General features: G+C 36.8%; 1 protein-coding gene across 1 annotated transcript in view; it reads right to left on the bottom strand.

The window, feature by feature from the left end:
* Positions 1-19,348, bottom strand: part of WWC2 (WW and C2 domain containing 2) — a 61,417-nt gene extending 42,069 nt beyond the window's left edge. Inside the window, exons 1-5 of the mRNA XM_057370172.1 lie at positions 19,341-19,348; positions 18,782-18,891; positions 6,590-6,793; positions 5,480-5,556; positions 834-913 (exon numbers count right to left, since the gene is read on the bottom strand). Of these exons, the coding sequence (XP_057226155.1) occupies positions 834-913; positions 5,480-5,556; positions 6,590-6,793; positions 18,782-18,891; positions 19,341-19,348 (479 nt within the window). The remainder of the gene's footprint in view (positions 1-833; positions 914-5,479; positions 5,557-6,589; positions 6,794-18,781; positions 18,892-19,340) is intronic.
* Between the last annotated feature and the right edge of the window lie 6,382 nt (positions 19,349-25,730).

The following is a 25,730-nucleotide window of genomic DNA, read 5'->3' as shown; positions in this document are numbered from 1 at the left end:
GCTTCTGCAACTGTACTAAGAACAAACAGCTCAGCGTTTTACTGTGTGAATGTACCCTTAATGTATGGGTACATACCACAGAGTGGAAAACAACTAGCATTAATAAATTTCTCTTCACATTAGTCAAAAAAACACACTTGTTAGTAAGGTTTCCTCCGCACCAAGTTCTTTATGGTGACAGTTCCAGTAGTTTAATATTTTAGAGCCTAATTTTGTAAGGCAGGAGCAGCRGGGAGTTCTCAGACTGAAAAAAATTAATTCCCTAGCAATCTAACTGGTTAARCATCCAGAAAGCTCACCCGGCTCAGCATCAGCTCTTTGGACACCAGGCATTCCAGCAACTGGAACAAAGTAAGTCAGGTCTCTAATCCTCAAATTGTGACTAATTTCAATCCCTGCAGAGTTGTGTACCATTCATACCTCCAAAACCAGCACTCTTCTTTCTGTTTTGAGCTCATAGGTGGGGAAGGGGGAAAGAAAGAGAGAACTAGTACCTAAGTACATTTTCAAAATTTTATAAAAAAATTTCAATCAGACACACAGAGCACCTGATTTTGTCCTCGGGACCCCTGACGGCTGCCTCTCTTCCTGCCTCTTTGCAACACAAGCTGCCCCATGGAAAAAAAAATATGAGGGGAGACAAATTTCTCATGTTTGCACTTGCACAAAAGGGTTGTCATTTCTACAGATTTCCCGTTCCCTAACTACAACAGAATCATTAGATTCTCCTTTTCCCTCACAATCCTCTCAGATAAAACCGATTCAATTCCATTACAAAGAAAATAAATCAAGTGACTGAATTAAGTCAGTTTCTTCTATTTTCTTTTACTCACTGTTGCAGTGTTTCAAAGCCCTGTTCCTTGTACAGCAGCTCTTGCTTCATCTGAGAGAGCTCCCTCTTCAGCTTCTTAACCTTGTGCGTTAAATCAAAGCAAGAGTTAGAAAATTCCTCTTGTTAAACGATGTTACACATGGCTTTGAACAATTAATGTATGCTCTACATCAGATGAGAGAAAAAGAGTAAATTGCTCTACTGACACACATTAAAAAAAAAAAAAGGATCTGTTCTCTTCCTGATGTCTACGGGCAACATGCTTTAGTATTAAAAGGACACAAGCAGATTAAATCACATTCCTTATTTGTATTGATACCACACTGTGTTATTAAACCTGAGAGAACTTTAACAAGTAATTTACTTCTCACTTGTTAAGCATGCATTCCAACTGTCCTTCAGGGACATGCCCGTTTACTTTTAGTCTTATTATAATATTTTCACTTTTAATTCCTGGAAGCTCTTCAGTCATTTGCACTGTAAAAGACAAAATGGACTCATCTTTTCCCCTATGAACCATCCTTTCTTAAAGTTTTGCAGACACTGGATCCCTAAATATATCATTCACACTCACTTAAGCCAAAGATAATAATCACTAAAAACATTTGAATCACAAATATATGTATCTATATAATAGAAATGTCTTTGGAAAAATATTCCCTACTTTCCCTAAATTTGCATGGTCAATTGCTTCTTAACCTTAATATTACTATTTCACATGCCAGCAGATATGAGTACACTACAAAATATTTATGGATCAAGATTAAATTTAAAAATCCTCCAGTTAATTTTTAATGTCATATTTCCCAAATGTATGAAACAAAGTTTTAGGAATCATCTAAAAATGGATGTACTTAAACACAAATTTATCATCAGCATATCCATAGAGACAAATGCCTCCTTGAAGTGTGGAGTTCAAAATTTTGGTATTTATGCATCTATAGCTGACTCATTTGCACTCTACATACTAGTCAGATATTGTTAGGCTTTCTAATTTTCCAATGAAAATTGGAAAAAGAAAAAGCTAAAAGTCTTCTTCTGTCACCTACCTCTGTAAAATTCTTGTTTTTATAAGCTACTTAGTTATTATGACAATAAATTTTTCAAGAGTTGAATATCAAGAATTTAGACCACTTTAAGTGAAATTAATTTCAAAATATGTCTCCAAGATATTTTGTATCCAAATCCCCCTAACTTCCTACTTGCTGATATTCTTAAAAAAAACCAAGAAAGAATTAAGAAGAAAAAAAAAATTAAAAGCATGATTTCCAGCATGCCGGGTGACTAAAAGGACTCAGAAAGCTGCAGCAGCTGCTGATTCTAAGAGACTTAAAATGCTTTAAATTTCTAAAGTAAGTAGTGATTTGTACAGTCTTTGTAGGGGTTTGTGCATGATATTTAGACATTCCAATTTGCAGTTTCTGGCTAATGAATTTTCTGTGACAAAAATAAAATGCTTTTAATCTCAATTTTCTTCAAAGCAAAATCTATTCTGTGGATGAGGGGTTAGGGTCAGGCTTTTTTGGAAACAATCTCACTATCATCGCTAGTTGCTTTACTTCACTGTAAAAACAGAAAACCATTTTTATTTTGACCATACCAAATAGTTTGCATGACAAACAGACAACTTCTCTAAGCATACATTGAGGACTCCTTAACTATTTCCTCCTTGACTAGTATGAAAACCCCAAGAATATTTCTCAAGTGTTCTGATGAAGGTTAAGGAAAATGAACAGATATCACCTCTGTGCTCCAGCTCAAGTGATGTGTAAAATATGAAACAAGTCTGAATTTTTCTGAAAAATACAGAATGGCTAAACTTTTTTATTTCAAAATCAGAAACATGTATTTATATTAATAGCAGAAGGCATACTTGATTTCAACTTAGAGGATTAGCTCTCTCAGAAACTCTTACATTTTTCCTCAAGATCATCTTCTGAGTGTCCTCTGCTGTACTTCATCATCATTTCATTATCAAGAAATGTGAGTTGGGCGCATTATCCTAGAAGGATGTGACCTACATCATAATATAGCCTCTGTGTTTACTGCATCATGCCTCCATTAAACTATTCTTAGGCTCCTTGTCTTCTCCTTCAAAACTTTTATATAATACCTGCTTTTCCACAACTCTTCACTTGCTTTAACATTCACGCCCTTCCTACTGCTTCTGCACATTATCTTCAGTCTCCTGACAGATCTCTCTTTCCTACTCCAACTGCACCTTCAAGCACGCTCCTGTGCTAAGCCCCTTCTATTCCCAGCACTCGAGTACTAATGGAACAAGGCCACTCTCCCCAGCCCCACCATCCCTTGTGATTTTATAAAAGTGCATTCCTTATTCACTTGCTGCATACCACTTACTGTGATCACACATGCTTTGTGCCGTTTGAGTTATCTTACTGATTACTAATTAAGACCCCAAATGGCCCCACTCAAAGTCTACGGCTGGATCTGAGGCCTCAATTTTAGTTTGGTGAGAAAAATCTTTCTTCTCCTGCTATTTCATTTAACAGCTGTCTGATTTCTGTCATATTTTCTCCCTGACCTATTGCACAATAGGCAATTCATGTATCCAGAAATTGCCACATGCATATATTACACACAGCTAACAAGAAAAGGGCCAAAGGACAATTCAGAACCTCTTCGAATGCTGAATTTTCCCCCTCCAACCATCATTAACCTGATGATACCAGTATGACTCGGATACCGAGAGAAACAAGTTTAGTACAACTGATCTAACAATACGCAAATCCTAAGTAGCTGGCTAGGAGCTTACTAATGACTAACTTTGTTTCTCATTAAGTCCATGCATGCATATACAGCACAATGCCTAAAGTTGGCATATCAGCAAGCATCTTCAAACATTCAAAGAAGGGTAAACTATGATAACAGCCATACCTCTCTTGCCATCTTCTATGACAACCACTTTCCAGCCCTAGTATCACAGGGTTCCATTTTTCTTATCTCAATTTTCACTTCCAGTGGCTTTGGATGACCACACACTTTATGCTGATACAGATACTCTCGGACTGCACCCTTCTAAACTCTGCAGACAAGATTCAGGTCACCTATTTTAGGCACTTATGCAGGACTTTGCAATGCCAATAAATCAGGTGTTGGGAACCAGAATATTAGGCTCCTTGACCCCAAGAAACAATCAAGAGAGAAAAGCACGTCCAAAAAGTGAATTACTGTGATTAACMCATATGACTCTCTCCTCAGTGAGCAAACTGTAGATCTGCATTCAGTGCTAATGGGAAAAAGTGAGCACAATATTATGCCTGAATTTTCCCCTCTCTGACAAGTAGATGAATATATATAAATTTCATCCTGTGTTTTGTTCTTCAACAACACTGTCAATATCCTAAATATACTGGTGATTGTCTTGCCAAAGGGAACATGTTCCTCTCATTTTAGAAAAATGCTATTGCCTTGTGTTTTTTTTCTTGCTCCTGATAGGGTCCTTACTACCTTTGATTCTCCCTACTGAGTTTACAAAATTTGTCTTCCAACCTCCAGCATTCAAATTCCCTCACTAACCACTTGCCTTAATGGATAAGGGACTATAAATTGAGATTGGTAAGGATGAACAGGTGTACAGGTAGTCAGGAGGGCAACATCGAGACACAAGCTTTAGAGTGCATTCCATCCCTGATTTATACTGGGCTTTAAAAGTTTAATGAGCTATTCCACAGTTCCTTTTAAACATGAAKTGTTTAGATTCCTAATCACAACTCTTATTTCAGGGGAAGAAGGAATAACTCTCTGAGGCATTTATGAGTGCTGCTTTGTGCAGAAACCAGGAGAGGGCAATGGAAGAGCTCAGTAAATGCTGTCACTTTTGCTGCTTCTCTCCCCCAGACTCTGTATTCCAGCCCACATAGAAGAACTATGCTGTGGGGTGCTGTCTTTTTAATCTGCAGGCTTTGATGTAATTTTTTTCATTACTCCTCCAGAAGGTCTAGGCTATCCATAAAGCATTATATGCCACAGCTGAAATAAATGAAGTCCCTATAGATATTTTAAATGTCTTCCACATTATTTCTTCCTTATTCAGGATAAATTCACTAGGGACTAAGCTGTGAATAAAAGTTCTTTGTATGGAGTCTGTTACTGACCAAATCATGGATTTGTGCTCATTAGCAATTTCAAAATGCAAACATAAACTTTCATCCTTGATCGGAASTGTTCCATTTTGACATAACAGAAAGGTTTCACACCATTATTGAAAAGTGTTTTTCAAGCCAACAGGAACTTCTGAGGCAGTTCAAGTAGCTAATGATGCATTTTTCACAGAAGAAAGGTTGTGTAAAAACAGGTATCTAGCTGCAGCTCGCCTTAGCCTACTACTTTTCTATTTTTACTCTTCCTTTAAAAAAGAAAAGCATACAACTGAAAATAGTTATCAGATTTATTTAAATCTACATCTAATTAGAATATCTGTCAAAGGTTCCCAAAAATGTGTTATCTGAAAGTACCAGAGACAGCTTTAAAAAATAATTTTAAACCTCTGAATGGTATCTAATTAGAATACTAGGAGGTTTCAGTACCAGAGTACAAGATACATCTGCTGGTTCAAGCTATGCCTATTCTGTAATAATAAACTTGGCAGACAGAATCCAAATGAATATGAGTTAATGGACTCACCCTTAATCTTGTAGTGGAGATTTCAGCCTTCAGAATGTCAGGGTCATACTTTGTGCTTGATGAAGAGCCTGAAAACACTTTTATTAAAAAGATAAGAAAGACAAATATTTAAGTACTTTTAAATCACTAATTAGTGCCTTCTTTGATGAATCCACATTGATCAAAAACCTAGAATATGCACAAAAATATATAATACTTTAAAAGCTAGCCTTTTATGGAGTAGTTATTATTGCAGCTTTATGGCAGTGATTTTTATCTATTTATTTCTATTATGGCAGTGATTACTGTATAATCAAAATTTCCCCATTTTCCCCCTACCAGTATATCGTATCTCTCTTTTACTTATCCGAGGATCCTTATGTAGACTCTCATTCTCCTTGACTTTCTATTCCTTATTTTCTGATCCTACTCTTCTAGCTGAGCCATCTTTCAAWCACTTGCTTCCTTAAAGTTATAATTTCTAAGGAGATCTTAGGAAAGCAGAAGATTTATTCAGAAGTCTCAGRGATCTGGCATTCAATTCTACAGATGCACATGCTCCTTTTGTACACTATCTACTTCTAAGAGAGGTGTTTGGCCAGTAACAGGCCTGTGACAGTGCTTTACCAGATGCTGATTCCCTACCCAAGACAACAACGTGTATCTCTATCACCCCATGTCACAGCACACAGGTTACAGAATTATTGTCTGCTCTTCTTACAAATCAGCAACAAATTCCCTTCCTGCTCTTATTGCAGATGCCTGTAAACACAGAAGGGTCATCTCACTAGGCAGCCAGGAAGGCAAGAGTTTACTTTGAACTTAGATCTGGCAGAATTTTGTCTYGATAAACTGCATGACAAAATAGATTTCTGGGCCAACCGCTCTAAATCATGGCTCAAAGGAGTTCAATTGTATCAGAGAGAAAAGAGTCGTCTCCAGCAGAATATCTTTATCTTAAATAAATAAATAATGTAGGGATTCTAGCTCTGAAGAAGCCAGAGTACAAGGTGTTCCTAGCAAGCCATGCAAACTCTAGGATGAGAAAGAAAAAAAAAAAAAGAAAGACAAACAGGAACCCCTGCAAGGTAGAGATCAAAGAAGTTACATTGTATTCTCTACTGTACTTACAGCTTGTACGAGAGCTTGATTTTTCTTTGTAGGCACCATTCAACCGTACATACTCATCCAGTGCAAGTGCTAGTCTCTGTTCTTTCACCTGGTACAGTTCCTTCTGGGTACTGAGAGCATCCTGGGCTATTGTAAGATAATCTTTTAACATTCTCTCTTGTTCTTGCCGCCATTGTTTCCTGGGATCTTCTATTTGAGTTGTTTCTTTATAGGAGAAAAAGAAACAATTTAAAGAGACCTCTGCTGAAACCCATTGACAACTAAAATTGCTTCTTTGCCTGTAATCCACAGCTATAGTGGTCTAAGCCATAATTTGCCTTTGGTTACTAAGCAGATGCTTCACTTCCTCTGCCAYAATAGGAAGTGTAAGAAACAGTATTCAAGGGATCAATTGCAAAATTAAAAATTAAGAGTAAAATAGGCAAATGTTTACGCAGATCATTCCCATGTTGTTAACCTTGAATAAGCAACATCCTAAGGCTCAAAAAAGGGGTTTTCTTTGCATCAGAGTATTTGGAAATAATAGGATCAACAAAGTCTTTCAATGACATCTTAAAACAATGCATTTCTAAACAAAAATTAAAAGCTATCTTAGCTATAACATTTTCCAACTCCCTTCCTCCTCACTTCATTATTTTTTACAGCTATATGTTATTAATGTTTTTTGTGATTATCTCTCTCCTTTCACTCTACAAAAGCAATTTTATCTTTCCCCCAGTAACTGAGCTAATAGATCATTAACTCTCCAGCTCACCTCACCTAACATCCCTGTGCCTGCCAGACATCTGATCCAATACACAACTGTTGTTTATGGTCAATAGACAAAGAGGGCTGCTCTCAGAGGGTGTCCAAGGTATGTGGGACCAAACTCCTTTTTTGAGGTGTCTCCTCCTTTTCAATGACTACTCAGGTAAGAAAAGTGAGTAGTCTGGAACCAGCCTTTAATTTACAAAGGGTTGTAACATTTTAACTCCAGCAGCCACACTGAACACAGAGCTGCATAGGATACATAGACACAGGATACATAGGATGCATAGGAGGATCACAGATAACAGAGTGGTATATATGAAGAGGGTAGATGATAAAACCAATCTAACTGTAGATTTGAAGATTTTATTTTTAATGTAAACATACAAAGAGGATTATATATGGTTGAATGTTCAAACTTATCGATATTTCCTGACTTAGTTCAGCACTTTCTGGAGCTGCACAATTAATATTCTTCCTTTAAAGCTGTACTAAGTACAAAAACATTCTCATAAGATATAGACATGAAAAGCCTGAAATCTAAATGAAAATGTGCATCACACTTCTAGGTTACATACTGTAAACCTGCATGGATCTACAGAGAGAAAAAGCAACATTCAGTACCAAAAAAATTAAGTGCAAAGTATTCGCTTCAGAATTTTTCTGCAAAAGTAGGAGGCACATTTATTTTCTGGGTTAGACTTCTTCCACKTCAGTCCTCTGAATTGCTTTACTGTGGGAACCAATGCAGGGGGGAAAAATGGGTACAAGTGGCTGAGGATGCAGAGAGAAAAAAGAACTGCAGCAGAACCAATGTGATTGCTCTAAACTGTAGCTGAAGTGCACTCTTGGGAAAAGGCACTCTTTCAACTCCATGTAAGAAAACAGATTTTGTAACAGCAAAAACTGATAAGGACAAATTCTGGTTAATAACAATTTCCAATAGTGACTAACTACCAGTTTTTCAAAAGCCTTTTCTCTTGTTAATATCACACAAACAAAAAGACATGCAAAGAAAAAACAGCATCTCATAAAGCAAACACTGTAGAATCCTAAACTGACAATCTCTATGAAACTACTGGTGATTTTAAAAACAATTAAATACATAAACACCCTCCMTCCACCATTTACAAATGTGACATTTTTACTTGGGAAAGGCATTTCTTAGATGTGCAAAATGAATGCATAAAGAGTATAACCCACATAAACCCAAGTGTGGTGCACAAAAGATTAAAGCAGAAAAGCTTTATACACAGTTGGTTTTCCAATAACCCCAACAGGAACACTCTCAAAAAAACTAACCATAGCTAGAGACACACACACACACACACACATATATCCATGTTTATAGCCACCTGCTCTTTTACTCAAAGATACCGGGCACACAAAGAAGCAAATCAATACCTTTTCTCTCCTAAATGGTCAACACATGTTCCTATCTGTGCCCACTTATTGTTGTTGTGCTTTAACACACTCCATATTCACAGTTATTTACACAAGATAAGAAGTGCTGGTTTCCAGAGTTGTCCTTTTTTTGTGAAGCAGGATGAAGAGCATGAAGCGGAATTCTCATGGGTCAATGATCAAATACGATAAATGCAGTTATGGTGGTTTTTCAGATGAATGTAATGATGTGATCGTGTTTTAAGAGTGCAACCAGCAGACACCAAATAATCTTACAAGATTGGAAGGTCTCATCTTCGAGCATGTTGTAGGTAATTGCCTCGTAGGTTTTAAGTGAGGATTGCTCAACATGCAGCCCAAAGACCAAATGTAGCCTGCAGAGTTCTAAAACGTGGCCTACAGATGCCCTGTCCTTGTGACTGCATGAGAAGGACAAAGCTGATCARCAGCAGATTATTTTGTATTGCTGACAAACACAATCAAACACTTCCTTTTTGCCTCTCCAAGCTGCAAGTACAAAACAATACTATGATTCTATGAGCTAACATCTTTTATACCGATAGTCATAAATGAGTTAAAGGTGACCCTGCATTTCAAAAAACTGCACACTGTAACTTCAGCATATCAACATTTGGGTATTTGCATATGTAGGTACATTGACTGGTCAAATTACTCTCAGTCAATTCTATCTGCATGTATTTATTCCAGAACAAACACTCAGTTGTGAAAAAACATCACTATGGAAAAAGCAAAGCAGATGGAAAGACTACCCTAGAATTGTTGAATTGTTACTCAACTTTTACCAAACAGAGAAGACTCTGAAGAATTTTACTCTGTGCTCTTCTTAAATATTATGAATTAAAAAACTAAAAAAAGCATATCATTTGTCTGGCAAGTTGTTCATATATATATATATATATATATATATACACACACACACACACATATATGTATACAGATTTCTAGAAACATGTGCTTGTATAGCAGCACCATATGTTTGTTCATCTATACTTTTCACTTTTCTCAATTTTCATCAGTAGGTTAACCCCACAGAGGAAAAAACCCCTATGGATGATATGGATGATATTTCTCGTACTGTACTACTTCATTTTGAAATGTAGAACTGAAAAGTAATTTCATTTGAGCACATATATCTTCTAAGAGCCATTTTTTTTTAAAGCAGCATTCTTTCAAAAATAAATATTTATACTTCTCAGAGTAAACCCTCAGAAAGATAAGGATTTCTTTCCTTGGACAAGAATGTTTTAAGCACCTGCTGTTAAGGTCAGACTTGTACACTCAAGAATATTATTGGGATAGTTACATGCCAGTTATTGAGGGAAAAGGTTCCTGAACATTTGGAAATGCGTTGTGAAGCCTTTCATGCTTCAACCAGAGTGAGAGTTAAACCACAAAGAACATCCAAACTTCGCCCCCCCCCCCCCTTATTATTCGACAGCTAATGTAAAATAAAGTAGGAGTTCTCATTTCTTTTTCAAGGCAGATAAATGTTCCCACTGGTGACTGCAACAGGATGCTTTATAGCCTTGCCTGCAGCAGATACAAATGCAGCAGACTGCCAGCTAGACCAACGGCGAGGTGTTGTTTCTGCTTCTCAGGTGAGGAGTAAGCCTTGGTAATGAACATGAGACAGAGCTGTAGAGTTGCATCTGTTCTAGAAAATGCAAACTGCACTTCAATCATCAACAGTGGAGAATGAACAAACCATCTTCCTTTGGCAGGGCCTCGCCAACATTTTCTGCATAAACTTAGGTATGAACTAAAGGAACCTACTTCAAATTGATCTTTAAACAACTAAGAGTTGTACAGCAGGCTCCATGAGGAGCACCACTTAGATCAAAAAAAAATGTATATATCAACTTCCTCTGTCCATTCATCAAGCAAACAAAATGATCCATAGTAACAGAACGAGGAGGGTGGCAGTCCATGTAATATTCAGGTTACTTATTCCTAATTTGACTTGGGTTTAGCATTGTGTAAGCAAAGATACTTGCAAAGCAAAATGACTGAACTCTCTTAAGATAACTTAATTTAAAACCAATTAATTTAACTTAAAACAAATTACTGCAAATGCATACTTAATAAATTTATTTTAAAGCCCCAATAAACAAGCAATTTATTTCCTCCTATTTTTAAAGATCTGAGTGACTACCCACACTGGGGGGAAATTCTGTGGTCTTGCCCATTGGAACCACACAAATGGCAGGATGGCACATTCCACCCAAGGACGTTCCTGTCACTGAAATGATCACAGCCCTATAACATGGAAGAGGAAGCTGTGCTGGCTTTAATCATACTGCTATTCATGAAATGCACTCTTCCTGGCTCACTGCCAGCCAAGTCTGATGCATTTAAAATGTAAACTCAAAAAAAAAAAAAAAAAATCTGGCCAGAACAACAATTCCAATCAAAATGTCAGGACTGACTTTATGCCTTGGAAGTTCTGTCTGTTCTTTTGGCTAGAACATGTTTTAAGGGCAGCAATGTAATGCATGTCTATGTAATTATACATAGGATATAGATTATATGTGAGATACAGTTGATAGTTAGGCTAGCCAATTGTTTTTAAATGAGGTATTTTCACATTTTATTTTCCTGTCTACTACCAAGAAACTCTGCCAAATTTTTACAGTCTACATGAACAGAAGGAAACTATTACTTTATCAGTAGTACATCTTATTTCCCTAAAATACATGGAATTAAAAACCCACTAGGAAATCCCACTGGGAAGGGAATGGCTCCCTGATGTTCCACTGCTAGACATAAGAGAACAGGACATTTTACTACAGGATTAACAATATGTGGAAGCAATAATTTTCCAACATCTCTCCTTGCCAAACAAAATAATAGCGTCTACAGGCTCTAGAACACCCCACATGTAAATAGTGTTCAGCCAGACACTTGCATTCAGGCAACACAGTTAAAGAACAAATACTCTCAAACGTCCCACTAAAATGCTAGATTGCTACTTGAGGACACATACACAGCAAGAAGAGACAAAATCATGACATACTTTTCATTCTGAAGAGAGAACTTTGATCTGTTTAAACAGATGCCCTCATTATTTCAGTTTGTAAGTTTTGCAGAATCACCATCTCAGAAGAGAGACTAACCCAAGGGGAACGAGCTGAYCTGGCAAGAAAGGAGCACCAGAGACCTAAGGTCCGTAGGAAGGAGGACAGAGGAGAGTTGCATACCACAGCCAGAGCTGTGTAATAGCTCTCTCTTTTGCCAGTGATAGTTTCCACCACGTCACCTCAAAGCCACGCTCCCCAGTATTACACATTGCAGGGAGGTGGTTTGGGAAGGACATACCTGGAAAGCAGCCTACTGCATGCTGAGGGCAAACTCCTGGTACAGGGCTGTAGGCAAGCCAAACTAGGGCCAGGCACAGCAAAGGAGAATCAACGTTTCTATGGTAACCTGCACAAAAATGGCTCAAGATGGCACAAACAAAACCAACAAAAACCCTTTGACGTATAATGTCAGAAGAGGAAAAATGTTGTTGGATGCCGACTACCACAGGATAGCACAAGTTAGCTAAGTGGTGGGTGATGAAAGAAATTTTATCAATAACATTACGTAATCACTGTGGATATGTTTATTCTACAAGTGTATTCCACATTACCTGATAAACAACTGGCTTTCAATTCGCCAGTACTTTTGCCTGCGATCAAACAAAGATATGCTCAGGAAAAGAAAATGCAAACATTACTTCATTGTACTTCAACTGGCATAACAAATACTGCAGGCAACTGGGATGCAAGTCTTAATGTTCAGCAAAGGAGCAAATGCACTAGCATTAGTTTCAGGGAGAATAACCAAGTGTTACTAGACTCTCTTAAGGAATGTACTTTATTGTTTACACAGCGAATGCTTTCTGAATGGTTTTTTTTTTCCCGATTCTTATTTTCCCCTTGCTTTTTAAAATACTTGCATTCCAAACTCAAACAACAATAAAAGCAATTTGTACTCAAAAATTTGTGGAAGGTTGCACAAGTAAATATTGCATCATTTCACACTGACATTTTTGTTCAATAGGTACATAAAAATAAAGAATTGCACGTTACAGAGACAGCAGTTTCGGTAAGACCATGCAAGTCAGAAAGATGACATATTAAAAATGATCTAACACATTGCTGGATACTCAAAGAAAATCACATTCTAGCACATAATTAAATGGAATATGGGTACTAAAGAGAGACACAGAAGAAAATTAAGTGATTTAGAGAATGTTCAAAACTGACCTCTCTACAGTTGTYTCCTGCCTTCAAACTTTCACAAAAAACAACCCCTCTCTTCCAGATACCTTCTTCACTTTTCTGTACAATAAATCTGTGCTTGAATTTGAGCAATGAGAAAAAATCAGAACTTTTTCAGCTATCCTGTCCAAGTATGAGCAGATACCCAAGAAAGATTAATTAAAACATTTTAACTATTAGCTTCCTCTAGATATGGGGTAGCATATACTTAAATATTTCACAGTCAAATACAGCAGAAACTCTGAGGATTTTATTCCACATTATCAAGCAAGTAGTAATGTTCTATTGCTAAGGCTAACAGAACAAAGACATAAGAAAAAGATGCAAGTATGATCTTTACATAAATGCCAGCAGGTAAAATGATCTTTAATCCAGAGCATTCATTACTTGAGCCCTCCTTTGTAGCCAGCAATGCACCAGATTAGAGTAATCCCTTCCTACAGCCAGAATGTGGAGAGGATACCTACAAAAGAGATTCAAGGTAAGATAAATTGCACTTGAGTTTGCAATGTACATTTACTGACAGCAAAGGGTCTTCACAATTGATTGCATGCCACCACTTGCTTAGAAGATGGTGGTAGGGCATGGGAACAAACAAGGCACATATGTGATGATAAACCTTTTGACTCCCTCCAGCTATGGGTAATTGCAGACTCGTGGTGGGATTTTCAGATTCTTTCTTTACTGAAAATCAATCTGACCTACTTTCATAGATGCAGATGTACTAGACTTCCAGGCTGGAGCAGTCTATCCACAAAAGTCCCTGTGTTAGATAAATCAGCTGCACAAGCATGAACTATCATGAATGTTTAAGATTACAACAAGAAAGAGAACTTTAGTAGTAAAAAAGATGCTGTTTGGTTGGTTTTTTTTAGCATCACTGACTCAATTTTCCTTTTCTTTGTGGGTGAAACAGTGATAGAAAGATGAAAAATTCCATGAAAGATAAATTCATGTTTGCAAAAGGGACAATTAAAACTAAGTAGTGAGGAGCTGCAGAAGAAGAGAACATAGTTGTCCAAGTCCATTTTTAAGAAAAATGCTGGGTGGAACACAGGGAGAAGAATCATTGTATTGAAKACAAAGTACAGAATGGCAAAAAGAAAGTGATGTGATGGTCTGAAATTGTACTGGGCTAGGAAAAATTACTCCTTCCTGTCATTATCTTTTAAACACTGTCATTCATTTCTATTCTGCTACCTTTGCCATTAAACATTCCTAACAGTAGAGAATACATGTTTCATAGGTTAACTAGATCAACACAATGAAGAAAACAACCACTTGCCTTGTTATTCCTGAGACTTATCTGAGAAGATAAGAATTGAAAGGAAAGGGGGTAAGTTATTTAGGAACAGATAGGATGCAGAAAGAAAGGAAAAACTTGTCCCAGTCCAGGATTCCCTTAGACTATGCATGTCAAACCAGAAGTTTCCCTTTCTTTCTGCCATTACCTCCATAGCTGTTCATCTAAACACATACCATAGATTGATTCAGATAAGGAAATCTGAGCAGCTGGGAGAAGGAAGAGGAGGTAGAAAACAACTCACACCTCAGGAAGGAGAGCGCTTTGCTGTTGTCCATGTTTACTGCAAATCCTCAGGCTGACACAATGTGGGGACAGGAACCAGAGCAAGCAATGACTGCTACTTCAGCTGCCACCAGCACCCAAGAAGTGCACCTGGAAATCACAGCCTCAGAGTCAAAACTGCTTCCTGACAAGCCTGCACAGGGCACGGAACAGATGAAAATTCAAGGGTGTAATTTCAAAATGCCTTTAACTGCTGCTACTATGAAAAGTAGCTGTTCTCCATCGCTTTCACCTGACTGTTCGTTCATATCCCCAGGTCACCTTCCATTTCTTGCTTGCATAAATAGAGGTGTGGAAAGAAGAGCAAATAACAACCCTTTCTTTCCCSCCCCCCCCCCACCAGATTAGTTTCAACTTGAATCAGCTCCCTGATCTGATTCACTGTCTGACCGTGCAAATGTTCATGGCAGTATAAGCAAAAATATTGCAGGCACAGAACAAAAGGCCAGAGGTAGCAATAGAGCAGGACAGATTCTTTCAAATATCAGCTTAAAGGTGTTTGAAAATCCAAGTTCAGAACATAAATGTCTGCATCTCAGATACTTAACACTTGATATGGAAAACCTCACGGAAGAATTAGAAAAAAAATTTGAAAGTAATGACTTTGCCTGCAGATATATGAAACAAAGTGTTATGAAACAATAGTTATGTTATTTATTACTTGAGCTCCTAATCACGTTTTTTAGCAAAATTAGCAAATGTTAGCAAATTAGGTGACGTGGATGAACATATGAGAACATGTATGCAATAATAATTACAAGAATGAACAGCATAAGTTATAAAATCTTTGGACTCCCTCAAATGACAATAATAAGGACCCTGCACAAAACGAACTCCTCAAGCCCTGCCCACCAAATAATATCCTTTCAGTCATCCTCTAACAAAAGGGGCTATCAAAGCACAGGGTAAGCATTTAAGTTCTTACAGTATTAGTTACCCACATCATATGCATGCTCTGCCTTGCCAGATGGCCTGTAATCTGGTTTCCCTTGAAGCTGAAAGCATCACATTAAAACTCCTAATTGGGGAGTTTTATATTCACAAAGTAATGACCTCAACCAGTGCTCCTCAAAGTGGGTTACATCATCCAAAAGGATCACAAGAAAGCTCTAAGGCTGTTGAAAAACCCAAACTGTATTTGGGGTAAAAAGAAAAAATATATGGAAAATATAGAAAATGTAAGATAATAATAAAACTAATTTATCCTTAAACATATTGACACCAAAAGTATCTGAAGGATTGTTCTATATTTGCAGACTGCTCACAGACATCTCTTAACCCTCTGGAGATGAAAAGARTAAGCTTTTCTCAGGTTTGTGTGAGAGAAGGGAAGGTAAAGGACCAAGACAAATAATTACACAGATGGGGAAAATATTTGGAAAAAAACATATGTATATTGATTTACATAATTTTTGAGAAAGCCTGACTTTATAGAAATTTAGTAGAATTTTTAGAACTTTTCAAGGTGCAGCCTAATATTGTTTTCTCTAAATTATTGGGAGTTTTGTCAATATCCACTGCATTAAGTACCTATCTGACCATTAACAGAAACTCCATCCTTAACATTTTCAACCTCAAATTTTTACAGTAAAGGAGGGAACAACCATGAGTAAGAAACAGCCATGAGTAAGACCTTCTGAATTTACAGCCTACTGTACTAAGGTCTAGCCTGCTCCTCACAGCTTGTTGGGCTGGTTTCAGAGATGTAACCTGATTGGAGGCATTGTAGTGAAATTGGTCCAAGTCCTGTGGACAACCTGAAACTTCACAGTTGGACYAAATGTAGCCTTGTAGAGAAGCACACTTTAGGAGCAACACTAGAAAAACCGATGAGAAAATGGACACAATAACAGATAACAGAGAAGTTGTTCAGAATAATTAATTATGGGATGCAAAAGAAGAGAATCAATGGGCCTTCTCTGAAACATTTTGCTGAAATAAATCCAGCCAGAAGGCAGTGAACATAAAACATTGTTAGTCACCTCTCCCTATCTAACACATGGGAGAAGATTTCTTCCCAAAGTGCTATCCCTCAAGCTGCTATTTATGAGTCCTGAATGCTACTTTTTCCAGCCTGTTTTTCAGGCATCTATTTGCTCTTGTTCCTAGCAGTAGGTAGTTTTTCTCCTCATTTGAACTTTTGGTACAATAGCAGAAGGAATTAACAAACTACTTTTAAAAAATAGAAGAGTCTTCCTTGTTCTAATGCAGCCACTGTCCCTACAGGGAATTTTAACAGTTCAAATACAAAAAGCATACTCAATACATCTGACTTATTACAAAACTAATAAAGCACTAAGCAGGCACACAATGTGTTTTCTAGAAAGGCTTTTCTCCACAAATTTCAAGTGACCTCCATAGCAGAGATTTCAATAGCACCAAAACATTGCATGCACCCTAGTCAGATGAAGTAGAAGTTATGATCTCCATATCTGGCACATCAGACAAATGAATTACTTGTAAGATTCTTTGGGATTTTACCACCCAGCAACTGAGCAGTACTCTCACCAAAACACTGTACTAAGTACAGTGCACAAAACTGAAATATACCACTTTACAAAACAAATTTCACAGAAATTGCTACAAAGGAATACAAATATTAATGTAAGAGGAATCAAATGCACTACTGAACAAACAAGGGATGGAAACTACCTTTAAGTAAGTATACCAAAGTCCAAGGCACACTATTTTGTCATCCATCCTAATGCATTAACATCACACAGAGAAACCCAGCTAATCACATTTATCCCAGCCACAGAAAACGTGTATAGAGAAACGTGTGGAGAGCTATACACAGCTCTTCTCTATTAAATGCAAGCATTACTGTTTGCACTACATCTAAAATTTTCAAGAGAATCCCATGACAATGTTGTCAAAGCCCCAACATCTTACACATATGTGATGCAAAATTTCAACCCATGAATAGCTCCTAATATTCAGGAATTCACCTTCAATGCACAGAAATAGCATTTAAAAGTAAAGAAAGGGCTCAAATTCTTTCTAAAAAAAAAGGCGATAAAACTACAAGAGGTTTATATAACTGATTAAATATTTTGAACATGCATGAAATAAAAAGAGCACAATTATCAGAGCACTGATCTGAAAGAACTCTCAAAACATCCAGAAATGCAACTGGCCTCTCAAAATTTTACAGGTTTAGGCTCTATAATTTTGGCCAAAACAAAAGTTAGAGACAAGTTTAAGCTGATAATAGCATTTAAATTCAGAAGGAAACCGTTTACTTTTTTCATCCTTTGAATTCAGCCAAGGATGCTTATATTTTTCAGAAGTTCATGAATGTCTAACACTATACGTAAGATTAGAGGACTCCCATTGCAAAGCAAGGCTGTAAGAGCCCAAATGAGGTTATTGTGCAATAAATTCAGTGCAATATTAGCTCTCAGTCTGCAGGGCTCAACAAGCACAGCTGATATCTAATATGCCATTCTAGTTATTAGAGTTCTAACCCAACCAAAGGAGGCTAAATCATCTCATCCACAAAGCAGCCAATCACCCAGTTACATCACACTTTGCACTGACTGTACTGATTGGAGAGCTATTGGCTGCAMAAATGGCTTAGACAAGGCAGGGTGGATTGACTTGCCCAGACATCTGAGGTGTCACTCAGAAGGCCACTGGCCTCTTACTGTCCATGCCATATTTACTGACCTTGTGCAGTTGCTTCGGCTAACTTTAAGCATCTGAAATGTCTGTAGGTACCTTCTAATTTTTAAGAAAGTATACAGCACTGCTAGCACAGCTGCAGGTACCTACAGTCAGGTGCTGATCTCAAATAGAATCTTTGCTATTGTGCTGTTAAAAGCTATTTCTGAGAAAACAGAAAAACATATCAACATGGAGCAATAAACGCATAAAGAGAAAACAGAAATGCTTTCAGGAATATATTCATTTCAGTAGGTCTAAATAGCATTTTATTTAAAATTTTGCTGCTTTTATATGGTTTAGACATAATCACCATGCAATTAAAAATACATATAGAAACAGATGTAGCCATTTTGTACCAGCAGATTTTCTTGTGAGCTTTTTAAAGCAATAACGTTACACCAAAGGGCAAATTTTCCCCAGCATTTCGATTCTAATCAAGAATTCTGAATCTACTCAGAAAGAGTAATCTTTTATTATCAATATGGCAAACAAAAAAATACTTACGGTTTACGTGATCAATATAGTACACACCAATCTGAGGATCATATGCGGCTTCCCATCCCCATGGCAATTCATCCCCAACACAATCCGCAAATGACAAGGGCTTTGTTAACCTACAACAAGGAAACAATTCAATTATATAGCTTTTCTCTCCTCCATACACGTGTTTGTCATTCATATTCATTTCTATTATGACAGAAGCTACAGAAACATAGCAGGGAGAAAGGAGAGCAAATTGTTTGCCTCCTGATTGTTTTTCTCCAATTCCATCTTTCTGAATTTATTAACTCCAACAACATATTATTGCAAACAGTTTTCAGTACAGAAACTCAAAAAACTTCACTGCAACATACTTCACATCTGACAGTTTAAAATTAAACAACAACCACCAGCTTAAAAAAAAAATTATCTATTTTCCTATTTGTCCCCTGGAAAACGGGACCCTTCAGCCTTGAGTTGGTGAAGAGAGCATGAGATTTTAAGATCACTGTTTCTAATGACCACAGACAGGAAAGTCAGAAAAGAGAATACAATCACCTAAGATGCAGTTAGCAGCACTTACCAATCCATGCACTTGAACAAAACAAGCAGCAGTATGCACAGAGTAGACATTTTACAACTAACATCTAATGGGCCTTAGAAATTCAAATGGTGCTTTTTTAGGAAGACAGACTATTAAAGTTTTCACTTTAATGATGGAGCACCTATTTGTTATAAGAACTAGATGGATAAAAATAATACATGGGCTCTTTTCCAACTGAGGCTGAGCAAAGCTTTACGTGATCATCTTTTTGTCCTTTTTTAAAAAAAAAGAAATTGGTATTGAGTTTCCTGTTGATAAATCCACAGATAAATGCCATCTCTAACATACTGATATAGTTAAGAAGAAAAACAAGAGATTTAAGTTTTATGGTCCCCATAGGRACAACAAGATTAAGTAGATATCTAGACTTTTTTTAAAAAATCCTCAGAGTAAGATGATGAAGAACAGTTTGTGGGACACACAAACAGCACTCCTTTGCTCACTGATGACTAAGTTTTATCACCTAAGACTGTTTTTCCATCTCACCATTAAAATTCTATACAAATAAAAAGCTAATTCATACATGCTTTTCTGYGTTTCAGGATTTTTCCATTAGTTCCTGACAAAAAGAAACAGGTTTGACRTTTTTGTGAGGAAAGAAAGAAAATAGTACCTTTTATAAACGGAATTGGATTTTGTGCACAAAACACTGAAGTGGCAGTACTTTACAAAAATATTTAACTCTTTATGCAGCTGAAAAAAACAGGAATTTGAGCACAAATTTTATCTAGAAATCACTCCCCCACTCTTGTCTTTATTATTGTCATCATCATCATGGCATATGATYTACCAATTCTTTAAGTAAGACACTATTCCTCCAAGCTAGGGTTGCAGAAATCACAAAGAACAAAGCTCTTAGGATTAAAAAATGTTTTGAATATTGATTATTTTTCAAATAATGTTTTTTTTAAATTGCAAGCATGAATCCACTTCCTTGTATTTCTCCAAAGTTTACATCATAATGCTATGAAGGTTACTAACACCTTATTTGAGGTTCTGAACAAATTTGCAAGACAAAGTAGCTCATTTATTGCCACTTATAAACTCCTACATAAAACCACTAAACACACTGAAAACTATTCCAAAATACAGGTGAAGTTACCAATGTGGAATTACATTTGTATCACTAATATGGATTATACAAAATATAAAAAAAAAAATACAAAAATATGGATTATAAGCAGCACAATTTCAGGTGGGCAGCATGAAGCAAACTGAACACAAGGCATCCCTGTCAGAGTTCCCAGGCCCCTGCCGCTCAGAGGAAGCATCAATCCTGTAAAAGAACAGTGCCTTGGTGATTCTGCTTAGTCTTGTGAACAAGATGTGCCAGCTGAAGGGCACACCTACATGTGAAGACATTCTTGTCTCAAGTTTGATTACAAGTGTAGATGCTCATGAAACATCTTAAACTGAATATAAATAAAAGTTTGGTGTCATCATTAGCGTTAACATTATAATATTAACTCAAACATCAATTTCTGTAGTTCACGTAGAAAAAATATTTGAAATGCCATATAGCAACATAGGAATCATAACATGAACTCATACTCATGTAAACACAGCCAGATGGCCTCTAATAAACATTCAGTACTTTCACCGAAGTTACACACCAGAGATAGCACTGGTCATGACATAATTCTTAGATCCCCTCTACAGRAAGGATATAAGCCCAGTAATATCCTGACTTTTCATCTGCACTCTTCACTGATTTTATTTTTAATCAAAATTCTCTTCTTACTATAAACAGCACGTTCTCTAGGTTAGACTGCAGTTGACTCTGATCATGCAAATGTTCTGTCCAGGTGTTATTACCTGTCTGAAACCAGATACCATGGGAAAAAACAACAGCCATTCTGGCTCATCCCAGATACCCCACAAATTAAAGAGGCACTAAAAAACTGTGGAAAAGTACTTGAGTGACCTACACTGAACTTTAAATGAAATTGAAGAAGAGAGAGACAGAATTCCAAAAATACAGGCAGCACTGGTCAAATTGTTTTATGAATTCTGCTCTGCTGGATAATGCTTGGACATCTCATCCTTAGGCTCTGAATTATGTCAGAACTGTTCCAGAGTAGATTTTTAAAACACGAGAAGGTTTGTATATAATAAGACACAATTACTTAAGAGGGTAACATTCCCATGACTCCTTTTTTTGTTCCAGAGTCTTTTAATAGCACACAATTTTTGAGCCTGAAGCATCGTTTTACAATTGAACAGCAGCACAAGGTTATACCTGATTGCTCATGACCCTCAGAACTGTCTCAACATAACCACTATTTACTTTCAAAATACATATGACAAATGGATGAGATTAACACAACATGAAGCAAGAGAAAATTTGCAAGACAAAAGTGGAAAGCAGAGAGTTATGAGATGTAATTGGACAGGAAATAATATCTAGGAACAAGGACTGAAGGAATCTTGTCTGCATGAAGATCATTATCTGTGACATAGTAACCTATGATAGATGGATTGTCATTACATTCATTAACCATGAACCAAGAAAAATGAGGTTTATTGCACCATAATAGAGGATTAAGTACTGCATCTCTTGGGCACTGATATTCTGAGGTAGTTCATAATACTGTTTCAGTTTGTAGCCATATATTTACGTGTTCTTAAAAGAATGCCAATACTTAAAAAAGGATAACTTCAAAGTCTACATTTAGTATCCAATGAAGTTCAATTAGTTAAGAAAATACTTGGGTTTTTTTTTAATGTATATCGTTGAGCTCAAGTATTGCCACCTAGGGGCACCTCTATTTTTTAACCTTAATGAACAAGAGCCAGGTGTGCGTAACAAGAAGTGGCTATTTTAAGGAAAACCAGGAAACATTCTGTAATTCCGTTATATAAACAATGTATAATTATGTCAATCACTTCACAGATACTCTGGGAGACCTAGAAGACAAATACAGTTTAGAAATGGAAAAGTATTATCGTATCAAATCCACTTTTTTCTTTAAAGTTTCCAAAACACAGAGTTCGCTAACTAAGCTCTTAAAATGTAGATTCTGCAATGATATATGCCTCATCATTAACAGTTCTTTTTGCATCTACAGCTATACCTGTTAGTCTGTAAATGCATCTACAGTTAATAATGAATCACAGAACCACAGCGTATTCTGAGTTGGAAGGGACCCAGCAAGGATCACGGATCCAACTCTTACATGAATGGCGCACATGCAGATGGAACACACAACCTTGGTGCTATCAGCACCATGTCTAAAAAACTGAGGGTGAAGATATTGTAAAATGAAGCCATAACTACAGACTGACAGATTGCCAGTGCAGACATGCTGCTTCATTTGGACAACTTTCTCATTCAATGTAGACCACATTTTGAGGTCCCCAGTTCACAGCAATGCATAGAAGACAGGCTGCTTGCCAAGATCAGGGTCCACAAAAAATGAGGAATTTATTACATGTATCAGTAAAACTATCTGTCAAGATACAGACAGCCTGATATTTCACATTTTTGTGATCTCAGAGTAGCAAGAGGCTTGTTCTTAAAAATGTGTATGTACGTGTATGTATACACACACACTACTTTGAACACACTGTCTATGCAAGAGAAATGCTGCATTCTGCTGCATTCCTTCTCTGACTCCTTTTTGTCTCCAAAATCCATTCAGGGCTAAATAACTGTAACACTGAACCTTAAGTTATCCATGTTATGATTAGGATATGACTTTATCAATAGAAAGCTCTGGACTTTGGTCTTCAAACTCTTTTATACTCTGCTGACATCACAGATCTTATTAGCATACTTCCAAAAACCCATTTTATCCCCACTCCAAAGGCCTGTGTGAGTACAGCTATTGACATGATTTGCCTATATGGAACAATTTGCATGAATTGCATCAATGATTTACTGTGATTGATAATATATGTGGAGAAGCGTGTGGGGAAGAAAGGTTACAGTAGGCAGATCTCAGAAAATCGGGAGGGGATGAGGGAGAAAGAGACACAGAGAACAAAAATAACCCCACCCCACACAAATCTAAAATTACTTTTCCTCAGCTAGAAAGGAAGAAAACACAGGTTTGTAAGAGGTACACAAGTATCTGAAATTATGAATAGGATCACCTTAATGCCTTTCAAAATTACTTCCAAGAATACCTCTTTTGCTGTGCGATACTTGACCTACAGTCAAGATGTGTAGTTTGGAATTCAATTACAACTATGGTCAATGCTCAGCTACCATAGCAACTTCAATTTGCATTTGAGAACCTCCTCCAAATACCCAAAATGAATTCATGTGCTTTGCTGTGTAGCAAGATCTTGTGTGACACTTAGATGAAATGTTGTACAGATCAAATTCCACATCCATTMATTTCTAATATATAACGATATACATACTAGACATTAATTATTTTCTGTTATGCAGTACTCACTAGTAATTTTCCTAGGCAGAAATTGTTCTGAAAAAATACTTCTTCTCCAAGCTCTAGAAAGTGAGAAGACAAAATATACGTTGCTATTCAGATGTGCAGGAATGACAGAGTGAATAGCTCTTCTCTTAAAATGCAAAAGAAGAAATCCAGTGATGGAAGAACCACATGCACATCTATCTGGAATACGTACACCATTACAGAAGGGTGTACAGATGGTTTACCCACAACAACAGTAACAAAATTTGACTTCAAGCATTTTCAGTTAGCAGAGTTACACAGAATAGTAACATAAAATCAGCATCAACTTTTTTTTTTATTTTGTAAAAGGATGAATGAAAGTATTTAATTCTTATTTTGATTCAGATCTTGAGACAAGAAAATGTAAACATTCAAATTAACTCATCAATGAAAGGCATGTAGATAGAAAGAGAAAAATGTTCTAAATCCATCGGCAAACCTCCTAAATTTAGCGCTCAAGTTGGATCTCAAAATCAATCCAATTCTTACCCAACTTTTGAATGCTACAGGCATTATTAGTTTGAAGGGTGTATAAACCTGTGTTCTAATCCCATACTACATGAATTTTACTCACTTCAGACTCTCAGAGATCAATTTCTTACATAAAACTCAGAGATGCAATTAATCTCATTAACTTCAATAAGTCAATTACCTAACCTGAATTATTCCTGTAGGTTCCCTAGAGGAGCAGATTCAGCACATTTATTACAAATCTGAAGGTTCCCCTCTTTCCCTAGTAAATACAGGATTCTGAATGCAAGAATACTTAGCATGTGCAAGGGAAACTAAATGTAAGTGGGATGAATTCTACAGTGGGCAACAAAGTACACGCACAGGATGGCAAAAGATCCAACTGTTGTTCCACCTTGCAGGTCAGAGTTAAAGAGAGGCATTGCTGCTCCCTATGGCTAAGATCACTAACAGCACCAAAATTACACTGCATAGGGAATACAATTTTCTCTTCTACAAATTACAGTGGCTGAAGCTGTAACAAAATGCATTTACTCGGTATTAATTATTTTGCTGTCATTTTTGTAACTTGAAAAAATGGTAACTAGGCTGTTTACCTGTAGAAAGGGGCAGAACTGGCTCACAAAATACCCTTTTGCCACATTCTTTGTTCATTMAATTCTATAAATTATAAACTAGCAAATCCCACACAAAATCTCYCTTGAAAAAGCTCATTAATGAGCTTGTAAATAGGATTTCTGCTGCTAAACACTATGTTCTTAACATAGTAGTGCCTCCCATTCAGATACCAGGCCAAGACATTATGTACAAACTTTGAATTGTTTAGGTACATTCTCTTTTAATAAGGTTATTATTGAGATATACTGCCACTTTATTGCAGGTATTATTTTGAAAGAGTAACTAAGTGGATATCAGTACCACAGTAGAACAGCTCAAACAAGGAGCAGCATGGCTGCAATCCCTGCTTGAAAACAGTGGTGTAAAATAAACATATGGTAAGGTCATGCATGYTTACCCTGTTCACAAGATACGTGCAACCAAATGTCAACAAATGCCTATGCTCAAAGATCAACAAATATGCATGTTACCTTTTCYATGACAAAACAAAATTACTAACAGCTCAAAATAAATGTAACCCATTCTCTAATGATGAAACATCTTCAATAACATTAAATTAAGCTTCTTAACAGTATTAAATGTATAGCCACTAGCATGTGCACCACTAATGTGCTTGCTTTGTGTAMCCACACATGCACACAACAGCACAGGTTAACAGCCAAATGTTCAATAGCCAAACAGCCACGCTCCTGGCCACCACGAATACACAGCAGTCAATAGTAYTGCACCTTTTTGCACCACTGGATACCCAAAAACTAATTGCAGAGACTAAACTCGCAGCAGAGTTATACACGTTCAGGAGACAAAGATTTCTTAACTCCAGCAGCAAGTATTTCCTGGATACATTTAATGAATTTCC

The sequence above is a fragment of the Malurus melanocephalus genome, unplaced genomic scaffold (assembly GCF_030028575.1).
Source record: "Malurus melanocephalus ecotype Western Australia unplaced genomic scaffold, MMel_1.1 scaffold_121, whole genome shotgun sequence".
Taxonomy (NCBI): Eukaryota; Metazoa; Chordata; class Aves; order Passeriformes; family Maluridae; genus Malurus; species Malurus melanocephalus.
This window is presented reverse-complemented; position numbering and strand designations above follow the sequence as displayed.